Source organism: Staurois parvus, unplaced genomic scaffold (genome assembly GCF_062004578.1).
Source record: "Staurois parvus isolate SC_StPar_1 unplaced genomic scaffold, SC_StPar_1.0 ptg000081l, whole genome shotgun sequence".
In the NCBI taxonomy this organism is placed as follows: Eukaryota; Metazoa; Chordata; class Amphibia; order Anura; family Ranidae; genus Staurois; species Staurois parvus.
In genome coordinates, this window is record NW_028317877.1 from 3,713,976 (window position 1) to 3,726,941 (window position 12,966).

General features: G+C 39.6%; 1 protein-coding gene across 2 annotated transcripts in view; it reads right to left on the bottom strand.

The window, feature by feature from the left end:
* Nucleotides 1-12,966, bottom strand: part of TMEM181 (transmembrane protein 181) — a 97,233-nt gene that overhangs the window by 47,874 nt on the left and 36,393 nt on the right. For both annotated transcript variants that reach the window (XM_089669722.1, XM_089669723.1), the window contains exons 3-7: nucleotides 12,693-12,748; nucleotides 10,200-10,290; nucleotides 5,832-5,953; nucleotides 5,509-5,628; nucleotides 2,188-2,268 (exon numbers count right to left, since the gene is read on the bottom strand). In XM_089669722.1, coding sequence (XP_089525848.1) covers nucleotides 2,188-2,268; nucleotides 5,509-5,628; nucleotides 5,832-5,953; nucleotides 10,200-10,290; nucleotides 12,693-12,748 — 470 coding nt within the window. The remainder of the gene's footprint in view (nucleotides 1-2,187; nucleotides 2,269-5,508; nucleotides 5,629-5,831; nucleotides 5,954-10,199; nucleotides 10,291-12,692; nucleotides 12,749-12,966) is intronic.

Consider the following 12,966-nt stretch of genomic DNA (forward strand, 5'->3'; position numbering starts at 1 on the left):
CTGGAGGGAGATGCATTACAGGTGGAAAAAATTATAAGTGTGTCAAGTAGCAGAAACATGTCTGACAAAAGAAAGCATAGACTGAGAAGTGTCCTGGAGCTGGTCAAATGTCCTGCAAACTCTGAGCTAGTCATGTTGCCACTTTAGACTCTATATGAGAGCGAACCAATTAAGTTCACCAAACCAAAAGGGGATAGTTGCCTACAAAAATAAAAATACTAACCTCAGAAGGAGAAAAGGAGTTTTTCTTTTCCTGAGGTTAGAAGAGTCTTTAGGCATTCACTGTTCTGAAATTGTCTAGACTGGGTGGGGGCCACTGAATACTAGCATGATAGCTATAATACAAAGTAATTTTTGTAAAGCTGTTCCTGCCAGGCCAGAGAAAAACACAAAGAACTGAGACCAACAGATATCTGGCACTTTTTACTTTTTAATGTGAGCCTTGCATTTGTTGTGGGCCGAGCCACTCTCTCTCCCAAAACTGCTGATGAGCAAGTCTTGCAATTTTGCTTAAACATGGGTAGGCAAATAGATGGAGGTAAGCTGCTATGTGACCTCTGAATGCTTTTATGTATTTGGGTCAGCAAGTAAGAAAAGGCATCAAGCACTGTTCTAAATTACACATTATGCCAAGGATGATTTATACTGGATAAACCACTTGCCTACAATGTTTACTTTTTATGCATACATGTTAAAATCTGCATTTTCTGGCTAGAAATTACGGTAAACTCCCTAAAAGTATATATTTTTTGAAAGCATTTATTTATTGAGTAAATAGATGAAAAACAAATCAAGTCTTAATATTGTGCAAAAAAAATTATGGTCATCAAAATTTTCCACAGACAATGCTTTAAAAGCTTTACAGCAAGGATGCTCAACTTTTTGAAGAGTGAGAGCCACTTAAGTGATTTTATAACCGGTCGTGGGCCACAATGAAATTAAATGGTTTAGAATTTCAAATTTTTTTTAATTTAGCTTAACTTATTCCTCCTGCAGCTGCTGAATGCTGGCGGAGGGAGAGGAAAAGCCGGATTCAGCAGTTGTAGGAGGAGAGAGTTGGTTTCTGTACATGCCACCCCTGCCGCCCCTCTTGCCCCCTGGGGCATGAGGCGGGGTCGCCATCAGTGGTTGGGATTGGGTGGTAAAACACATCTCAACTATGGTGTTTTACCACCCCCCAAAAAACAAATGTAAATGAGCACTTACTGTCCTAAGTACCCTAAAAAGCTGGATTCACACTGATGTGCTGCGGTTTAACTGCACCGCCCCCGTGCAGCGCAGTGCACCTGCAGTTTTTCTGTGGGTTAGCTGCGCTTTGCCATAGACTTCTATTATGTCTTGTGGGTGTAGCGCACTTTCTGAAGGCGAACCAAAACTCCTGCATTAGGTTTGAGGTCGAGGTCCACATCAGAGGGCTTTAAAGGTCACATGGCCTGCAGCAGCAGCAGCTGTGAGCTTAATTAAACCACTTGTCTACCATGCTGTTGATAAAGATACCTTGGTAGAGAAGGGCTCAAAGACATAACACAGCCCTTTAGATGCTCTTGCTCTCACCCGCAAACTTTGACAGCCATTTCTGGACCTCTATTCATCTCTGTCAAGTACTGAGTATACCAAGACAACCGTACACTTTAATAAAAATGCAGTTGTTTTCTCCCACAGACATCTAAGTCCTCTTCTTTTTTTTTTTTTATCAACTCTTTTTCTTAGTACTATGATGATACATGCATATAGTACTAGTGTGGCCATATGGATTGCAAACTTGCATATGCTGTGATGTCTTTTCTTGGTAAGTGAAATTTGAGCCAAAATCCAATAAACTTTATGTAGGAAAAAAAAGCAGTTTACTTTGCCGAGTTTTATTTATTATCACCCTAGATAATTGAAAGTATGCAGGCAGCTACCAATGACTTTCTTAGTTTGTGGATGAGTGTCTTTGGGAATATCTCAGCTCTTTACAGGCATCCAATTGCTGCCTTAGATGGAAACATAATTTTTTAAGCTTCAAATTTAGGTTAGACAAAAATAAATCTGCCAACTAGTTACCAGCACTTGTCATGCATGATCGAGGATTTCATGATGGTCCCAATGGCATCTCAATCCCAATAAAAATATCACAGATCCATCCATCTGTCCTGTCATGTTCGCTCTTACTTTTAGATGCTAGCATCAGCTTTATCTACTCACCGTCACCATGAATGTGAGCACCACAAACACAAAACGAAACCAGATCTCCACTTGCGAAAAGGTAGGGTTGTAGGTTTTCCACTGGAAAAATTTGTATAAAACAATTCAACTAATTATTATTAATGCAAACAAAACACTGATGCTATTTAGGACGTAAAAACCCCCCCAAAAAACTAGTTTCAAGTAGTTCATTATTATTTGGTAGCAAACATTTAACGTCCTGTGTCCAGCATGCAATATTGAAGAACAAGATAAAATTAGTTAAACCTCGGCAGAGTCTGAATTCTGCCTATGCCAGAACCCTGAGGCTACTTAACCTCCCTGGCGGTATGATTCCTTCCGATTTTTTGTGCTGAAAGCGGTACCATTTTTTCGCATGGAAATAGTTTTTTATTGTAGGCTGTAATTTTTAGGAAAATTTCCCCACAAATCATTATCACTCAATTCTGCAAGTGGTTCTGATTTACTATCGCTGTTCTCTAGCCGGTCTAAAAACCGCTTTTGACATAAAGGGACGCTTTTTGGACGCCATGGACTTTTCTAAGTTTCCAGGCAGAAAGAACAGACAAAATGCAGGCAGGGCACAGGACAAAGCACTAGGGACAAAATGTATGTGAAATGGGATGAAACAGCAATGTTTTACTATTGAAAAAAAAAAATGACATTTTTTAAATTTCCCGCCGCCGCCGGCGCCCGTACGTCCCGACGTCACGGGGACCGGAACACAGAAGCCGGATGCCGGCATCGGCCGGAGGAGATGGCCGGGGACGCTGCAGGGGACACATCGTGGGAACGAAGGACAAGGTAAGTGCTGCAGGGACCCCCAGAGCAGCGCCGCATGGTAAGCCCGAGTGTAGCTCGGGGTTACCGCTTGTGGTATAGAAATTCTACCCCGAGCTACACTCGAGAAAACCGCTAAGGAGGTTAAACATTTCACTACATTTAAGTGTGAGAACTAAAAAAACAAAAAAACACTATTGGAAAGTCACTAGATGTCCTGCTTCTTTTTCATTTTATCAGGAACACAGTCCACAATACTGAACAAAGCAAGTACCCACAATACTTAGTAGTAGTACTACTAAGAATACAATGACCAGGATAAATGGGTACTTTTAGACATACAGTGGGGCAAAAAAGTATTTAGTCAGCCACCAATTGTGCAAGTTCTCCCACTTAAAAAGATGAGAGAGGCCTGTAATTGGCATCATAGGTAGACCTCAACTATGAGAGACAAAATGAGAAAAAAAATCTAGACAATCACATTGGCTGATTTGGAAAGAATTTATTTGCAAATTATGGTGGAAAATAAGTATTTGGTCAATATCAAAAGTTCATCTCAATACTTTGTTATATATCCTTTGGTGGCAATGACAGAGGTCAAACGTTTCCTGTAAGTCTTCACAAGGTTGGCACACACTGTTGCTGGTATGTTGGCCCATTCCTCCATGCAGATCTCCTCTAGAGCAGTGATGTTTTGGGGCTGTCGCTGGGCAACACGGACTTTCAACTCCCTCCAAAGGCTTTCTATGGGGTTGAGATCTGGAGACTGGCTAGGCAACTCCAGGACCTTGAAATGCTTCTTACAAAGCCACTCCTTCGTTGCCCGGGCGGTATGTTTGGGATCATTGTCATGTTGGAAGACCCAGCCACGTTTTATCATCAATGCCCTTGCTGATGGAAGGAGGTTTGCACTCAAAATCTCATGATACATGGCCCCATTCATTCTGTCCTGTACATGGATCAGTCGTCCTGGTCCCTTTGCGGAGAAACAGCCCCAAAGCATGATGTTGCCACCCCCATGCTTCACAGTAGGTATGGTGTTCTTTGGATGCAACTCAGCATTCTCTCTCCTCCAAACACGACGAGTTGTGTTTCTACCAAACAGTTCTATTTTGGTTTCATCTGACCATATGACATTCTCCCAATCCTCTTCTGGATCATCCAAATCCTCTCTAGCAAACTTCAGACGGGCCCGGACATGTACTGGCTTAAGGAGGGGGACACGTCTGGCACTGCAGGATCTGAGTCCCTGGCGGCGTAGTGTGTTACTGATGGTAGCCTTTGTTACGTTGGTCCCAGCTCTCTGCAGGTCATTCACTAGGTCCCCCCGTGTGGTCCTGTGATCATTTTGACCCCACGGGGTGAGATCTTGTGTGGAGCCCCAGATCGAGGGAGATTATCAGTGGTCTTGTTTGTCTTCCATTTTCTAATTATTGCTCCCACAGTTGATTTGTTCACACAAGGCTGCTTGCCTATTACAAATTCAGTCTTCCAAGCCTGGTGCAGGTCTACAATTTTGTTTCTGGTGTCCTTCGACAGCTCTTTCGTCTTCACCATAGTGGAGTTTGGAGTGTGACTGTTTGAGGTTGTGGACGGGTGTCTTTTATACTGATAACAAGTTCAAACAGGTGCCATTGATACAGGTAATGAGTGCAGGACAGAGGAGCCTCTTAAAGAAGAAGGTACAAGTCTGTTAGAGCCAGAAATCTTGCTTGTTTGTAGGTGACCAAATACTTATTTTCCACCTTAATTTGCAAATAAATTCTTTCCAAATCAGAAAATGTGATTGTCTGGATTTTTATTTCTCATAGTTGAGGTCTACCTATGATGCCAATTACAGGCCTCTCTTATCTTTTTAAGTGGGAGAACGTGCACAATTGGTGGCTGACTAAATACTTTTTTGCCCCACTGTAGGTACCCACTATGCAATTCCTAAACGCCAGCAAATTATGCCTTTGAAAAGTTGCCTTTTTTCAAACCATCTAGGCATCTTAGATGGCTGTCACCCAGAGGGATTTCCTGGGAATATTTCCAAGCACATGCATTTGGAAGAGGACCCTGGGCAAGCCCAAACCACAGAAAAGGGATAACTCCTCTTAACTGCCCAGGAAGATACCTCTACTCACTACAGTTGCACAATGTGTTAGCGGAACAGCAGTGTTCATTTATTTTGAGACTTGGTGTTATTTATTCTACATACTGTATATGTAGATGCAGTGGCACATATTTTTATTTGTTATTTACTGTTTTTGTTGATCACAGCTGGATATTTTTTGTGGTTTAGCGGTCAAAAAATTACCAAAACACACAGGCCAGCAGGAAACATTATTTGCAATTTTCTGGTTTCAACATTTGTCATTTCCTTTTAATTCTGAATATTTTTTTTTTTTAAATTCCATGTGTATGACTTTTGTTAACTACATCTTTAAAGGAATTTAAGCCTTTAACACACAAGAATTTCTATGCAGAATAGGATGACAGTAAAATAAGAAGCTCGAATGATAGACCATTAGCAATATTTTGGCAACATATCATACTCACACTAAATGTAACCGCTGTAATAGTGTATCTCAACTGATTTAAATTTTCAAACCGGACAAAAAGTTTGTAGCGTGTATAGTTCAGATAGCCTAGATGTACCACTATAATTTCGTCACATTTCTGTAACAGAGAAAAGAAAAAAAATTACTTTCCATGTTTTGAGTAACTATGAAGTACCTCCAATATTATCAGTATAACAACATAACATTAAGCATTGAGCTTTGTTGTGTATGATGATGGCTTCATTTACATGAATAGAAACTTTTTTTTTTGTGTGTGATATAATAAACCAAAGAAGGCACCTTTTTTGATAATACTTATACCTGTGCACAGCTAATTATCCGGTTATGACTGTGTTCTTTCTTGTCAACATAAGACACAGTTGCATCTTCAGCTATACCCTGAATGTTCACAAGTATTGTTAAGTTGCTTTGGATGCTGGTGTCTGCATGTAAAAACAGATATTTAGGTAAGACAACATTGCAAAGGCAAACAGAGACATCTACACACCAACATGCAAACATGGCACATGCACCAATAAATAAATACAATAAAAATTACACAGTGTGTATGTATACAAGAATGAGTGCTGCAACCCTGGAGATTTGGGAGAATCACTCTGGAATTGAAATGCTTCAGCAACAAAAAATATATCATTCAACGAGGTTGTATTAAACTGATCAGAATTTACAATAAACATATGGACAGCATCATAACATTCTTTATTCACATATTTATCAAAATGTAACATATGTCAAAAGATTCTCCATTTGCAGGAATTACAGCTTTGCACACCTCTTGAATTCTAGTTGTCAGTTTCTGATGGTATTCAGTGGGAATTTCAAAGCACACCTCATATAGCGCCTTTCAGAGGTATGACTGGAAGGTAGGTCATTTTACTCTGGCTTTCCAGTGCAGTTCTTCTCACAGAAGCTTGAAATATTTCCCATCTTGTGATTATGCTAATCAGTCCCATTAAAGCTAATAATCTGACTCATTTTGTTATACCAAATAAGTTTCTAGTAACTTAGAATACTGGATAATCTTGCTGCATGATATTGCTTATACTTAGATACGTTAGAGGTACTGTGAAAAAAAGTGCAAATGGAGAAAAGCATTTACAGAATGATGATCTTCTCCCATTAGTACATGTTCACTGCAACAGAGCCCGATTGGTCAGTAGTGGTGGCCTATATCAGGGATGTTTAATTCCTACTGCCCAATGCTCAGGACATGCAGTTTCAAACCATTCATAAGCCTGAAGAAAGTAAAGCCTGATTAGACTTTGCCAAAAAACATCTACAAAAGCCAGACCAGTTCTGGAAAAAACATTCTTTGGACGGATGAAACTAAGATTAATCTGTACCAGAACGACGGGAAGAAAAGCGTGTGGAGAAGGCTTGGAACAGCTCATGATCCAAAGCACACAACGTCCTCGGTAAAACATGGTGGAGGCAGTGTGATGGCATGGGCATGCATGGCTTCCAGTGGCACTGGGTCATTGGTGTTTATTGATGATGTGACAGAAGATAGAAGCAGCTGGATATTATCTGCAGTGTTTAGAGATATACTGTCAGCCCAGATTCAGATAAATGCAGCAAAGTTGATTGGACACTGCTTCACAGTACAGATGGACAATGATCTAAAACCCACTGCAAAAGCAATCAATGAGCTTTTGAAGGAAAAGAAGTGGAATATTCTACAATGACCAAGTCAATCTTAACCCAACTGAGCATGCATTTCACTTGCTGAAGCCAAAACTAAAAGGCAGAAAGACCCACAAAGAACAACTGAAGACAGCTGCAGTTAGAACCTGGCATCAGAAAGGAGGAAACCCAGTTTTTGGTAATGTCCATGGGTACCAGACTTCAGGCAGTCATTGCCACCAGTAAAGGATTCTCAACAAAATATTACAAATGAACATTTTATTTATGATTATATTAATTTGTCCAATTACTTTTGGTCCCTTGAAAAAGGGGGGGTGGCAACTCTTAAGAGCTGTAATTCCTAAACCCTTCATCCAATTTGGATGTACATGGTGTGCACTTTCAGCCCATATCCATTATATAACTATAGCTTTAATATGTTTTGGTAAATACCTGAAAAAAACTAAAATTGTGCCTTTGTTCAAATATATTACACACACACACACGCGCGCGCGCGCACACACACGCAGTGAGGAACGAAAGTATTTGAACACCCTGCGATTTTGCAAGTTCTCCCACTTAGAAATCATGGAGGAGTCTGAAATTCACATTGTAGGTGCATTCCCACTCTGAGACAGAATTTAAAAAAAAAAAATTCAGGAAATCGCGTTGTATGATTTTTAAAGAATTTATTTGTCTTGCACTGCTGAACATAAATATTTGAACACCTGAGAAAATCAGTGTTAATATTTCGTACAGAAGCCTTTGTTTGCAATTACAGAGATCAAACGTTTCCTGTAGTTCTTGACCAGGTTTGCACACACTGCAACAGGGATTTTGGCCCACTCCTCCACACAGATTTCCTCTAGATCTGTCAGGTTTTGGGGCTGTTGCTGAGCAACACAGAGTTTCAGCTCCCTCCAAAGATGTTCTATTAGATTTAGGTATGGAGACTGGCTAGGCCACTCCAGAACCTTGATATGTTTCTTACGGAGCCACTCCTTGGTTATCCTGGCTGTGTGCTTTGGGTCGTTGTCATGTTGGAAGACCCAGCCACGACCCATCTTCAATGCTCTGACTGAGGGAAGGAGGTTGTTGCTCAAAATCTCACAATAAATGGCCCCATTCATCCTCTCCTTAATACAGCGCAGTCATCCTGTCCCCTTCGCAGAAAAGCACCCCCAAAGCATGATGTTACCAGCCCCATGCCTCACAGTAGGGATGGTGTTCTTGGGATGCAACTCATCCTTTTTCCTCCAAACGCGACGAGTGAAGTTTAGACCAAAAAGTTCTACTTTGGTCTCATCTGACCACATGACTTTCTCCCATGCCTCCTCTGGATCATCCAGATGGTCATTGGCAAACTTCAGACGGGCCTGGACATGTGATGACTTGAGCAAGGGAACCTTCCGTGCAATGCAGGATTTTAAACCATGACGGCGTAGTGTTCTACCAACAGTGACCTTTGAAACTGTGGTCCCAGCTCTCTTCATGTCATTGACCAGCTCCTCCCTTGTAGTTCTGGGCTGATTCCTCACCTTTCTTATCAGTGATACCCCACGAGGTGAGATCTTGCATGGAGCCCCAGTCCGAGGGAGACTGAAAGTAGTCTTTAGCCTCTTCCATTTTCTAACAATTGCTCCAACAGTTGATCTATTTTCACCAAGCTGCTTGGCAATTGCCCCATAGCCCTTTCCAGCCTTGTGGAGGTCCACAATTTTGTCTCTGGTGTCTTTTGACAGCTCTTTTGTCTTGCCCATGGTAGTAGTTAGTGTCTGACTGACTGTGGGGTGGACAGGTGTCTTTAAAGAGCTCAGACAGGTGCTACTAAGTTAGATTAATGAGTGGAGTAGAGGTGGACTTTTTAAAGGCACAGTAACAGGTCTTTGAGAGCCAGAATTCTTGCTGTTTCTTAGGTGTTCAAATACTTATGTTCAGCAGTCCAAGAAAAATAAATTCTTTAAAAATCATACAATGTGATTTCCTGAATTTTTTATTTAAATTCGGTCTCTCATAGTGGGAATGCACCTACAATGTGAATTTCAGACCCCTCCATGATTTCTAAGTGGGAGAACTTGCAAAATCGCAGGGTGTTCAAATACTTCTGCTCCTCACTGTGTAAATATACATATATATATATATATACATATATATATATATTTCTGCAGATAACTATAATCAGATGACTACAAAAAATAAAAATATAAGTATATAACTATAGCTTGAATGTGTTTTGGAAAAATACCCTTTGTATTTTCCATTCTGAGAATTTTATCAGGACAACTAGATTGTACTGAGGGACAAGTAGATTGGCATCTCAATTAAGTACCTTGGACAAGTACTTTTTTAAAAAAATGTCCACACCCCTGTACATCTCACACAAGACTACAGGAAGATGATGTCAAGTCATGTTCAGGTGCATTCACTAGTTTAAAAAAATTAATATAATGTTTTTCATGACTACATAACTACATTAACTGGAGCTCCAAATAATACAGAGACTGTGCTGTCTGACAGAAATATCTGGATTAGAAATGCAACACACTTTTTTTTTGGAAATCAAGACTTTTATTGGACAGAGTGGAGAGGGATTAGAATGCCTGTTAGATTTCTTTTTTGCTGTCTGTGCCCGTCAGGGAGACCCTGTCTGTTTACCATTATCACTAGGAGCAAAAGTTTACAAAAATCTAAATTTCTGGGCTGTCACCAGAACAGAAATAGAGAGGAAGCCTTCTAATGGGCACATTAGTTCTGATTACAACCTCATCTGGAGGGATTTCCTTTCACTTCCTGTTTTGCCTATGGAATTTGAAGGGAAAAGAACCTCTGCAATGGGACACAGATGGCAACAATAAACTTGACAGGGATAGAACACTCCCTTATTCTATCCAAAATAAAATAAAATAAAAGGTTTTCCTTTTAGTTATATTTTAAATGTGTTTCTAGCAAAACACTGACTTTTTACCTTTAAAAAAACAAACAAACAAACAAAAAAAAAAAAAAACACAAGACAAAAAAGAAAAAAAAAAAAAAGAAAAAGCTTACCATCAGATTTGTCTAGCTCAATTCGGCACGTTAGCCATAGCTGCTGGTTATATGTAGACAAGATTGGGGATTCCAGAGAATAATGGCCAACCTTAAAACAACATGAGTGTCACAAATAGTTTTAGAACGTCATACTGAAATAAAATGAAGACACAATACAGAATGCATGTTCTCCCTTTGAGTAGATGGGTTTTATTCCTGGTACATCAGTCTCTTCCTATACTAAATATAAGTGGGAAGTCTAACTGTATCCAGTCTAAATGGGCCTTAGAATGACTGTATGTGAGTTAGGGACCTTAGATTGCGCCTTGAGGGTAACTGATGTGAATGTACAATATGTAAAGCACTATATAAATTGTTGGTGCTACGTATATTCTTGAAATAAATAAATATCCAGAAAAAACAATCAAAATAAATATTTAAAAAAAAAAAAAAAGTATCTTAACTGGCAACTATAACTGGATCTAAAGGAACACTAGCTACTCTTACAGCAATTCTCAACAAATCATTGTTTTTGAATTTTTAGGAGGCTGTTGCTTAATAAAACAAAAAGGACTAACGCAAAAATTGCCTGCAAAAAAGTTAAATATTTGCCTCTAATGCTACCTGCATTGTGGCCAAGTTGTCCATTTCAAGCTTGTGCATAAACCAAGCTTCCCTCGATCTCCTGTGTTCCCTGCTGCATCCAGTGGCTATTCCTGTAAGCCCTCATGTTTTTACAGGACAGACAACAGGGGGCAATGTTTTCTCATTTCAATGCATTGGGTGGCATAGGAAGAGGAAATAAAGGACTCCTTTCTTTGCTGGCAACATTTAAGTTACCTGTTGCTTTGTACTCTATCAAGTCAGAGAGCTTGTATGGAAAATACGTTAGTTATTAAAAGGATTATAGAACTATTTTAAATTGATTTTTTTTCTCCTCAGTCTTTAACCAAAAAAATAAGCCAGTGAATAGCATCGATGGATATGTTCCAGGTTATTTGTTGTGTACAAATTTGGCTACAATTTAAAATTTTTACATTGCTATAGGGAAGTTGTTTAATTTCTAGATGACTTGTCAGACCAAACACACACATTATGACTTGTCATCACATTATTTTTGTTTAGACATGTAATAGGTATAGGCATATAGTGGCCACAACTTCCCAAGGTACTAAATTTAGTTATACAGAATGCATATGTTTAATAAGCAGAAGCTGGCTTAATTCAAGTAAGGTACCAAAGGTTTAGTTGGATCCCTAGAGCCTCAGATGAAGTCGGAAGTGACGAAACGCGCCAGACGTGACATCAGACGTAAACTGGAAGTTACGGAGCGGCCATTTTGGAAAAGGCGTTTTACACTGTTTGCCAGTTCTACACATGCTGAGACACCTTGTCTTACTTGTAAACACAATCTGATTAAAGGAAGATATATCCCTACCATTGCCTACTACACTATGTTGGTTGTACTTTGCTACATGTTATGATGGCATTTGAGAACTGGATCATCTGTGCAGTGAGAAGAGCCCCCTTTTCTAAGCGAGTGGATCTTATCGTCTGGTAAAGTGCATAAGATAAGAAGTGGCGGTCATTGTGTTCACTAGCACTGGGAGTTTGTTACGAGGGGAGCACGAGCAGAGTGAAAATATTTTGAAGATATAATAGTATATGCGATTCCTTTGGAGGTATATTTCCTATGCGAAGGCAGACAGATTTAGGAGCCTAACCACGAAGCAAGGTGGATTTTGTGGAAGCTTTTTCTAATTTATAAGAGGGGTACTAAGTGGAGGAAGAGGATTTTTGGCACTTGTGGAAGAAGAATAGTCACTAAGATGATATCAGCACTACTGGGTGTTTTATATACAGAGACGCTTAATGAGAGTTGGACTGGATCCCTAGATGAACTGACCCTGTGGACACCAGTTAAAATGTTCCTCCTGCAGCCCTGTCCGGGACGTTTACTACCTTAGTTTTATTGAGAAATGCTAACTTTGAAGTTAAAGAACAGAAATTAGGTAAAATAAAAACAGGTCAGGAAAAAAAAAAAAAAAAGTAGTCAATCTTCTCAATGACTGATTGTCATATTACCTGTTCCGTTGACTTTTATACCAAGTTATTTTCGGTGGCCAGACATGACGACTCACATGGTATATTAAAAAACATATTAAGAAACTAAACACCCTTTTAGGGTGTCTCTGAAAAGATGGAAAATAGGATAGCCTAGAAAGTGAATTTTAATTATTGATGAAGCTACAGAGCTGAAAAAGCCCTGCAGTCTACAGATTGTCCCCTCATACTAAACCAGCCCAACAGGCATTAACTTTTAAAAAAAAATTTAAAAAAAGCATGTTAGTTTGTAAGGGAGGGAATTTCTTACCACTCATTCTCCAACATAACTAGTGCATCTGTGTAAGCCCTATTATATTAGTTAATCACATTGCTCAGCAAGAATGCTTAATGACTAGAAGTTTCAGATTTGGACAAACACACACACAAAAAAGAAGCAGCTTATACCTTGGAAACATTGGATGGGCCAGTTCGATACGGTTTTGTGTCGATGACGTTTGGGCCTAAAATAATGACAGAAATTAATAAGAGTTAAATGGTGCTAGAGCAGTAAGATCATGCAACATTTGAATTCATGAACAAGATCCTGTCAACCAGGGCTCGTCAAATTTGCTTTCAATCTAGGAGCCTGTCAAAGTTAGGAGCCCGATTTTGTTTTAACCACTTACCTACTGGTTACTTTTACCCCCATTCCTGCTCAGGCCAATATTCAGCTTTCAGC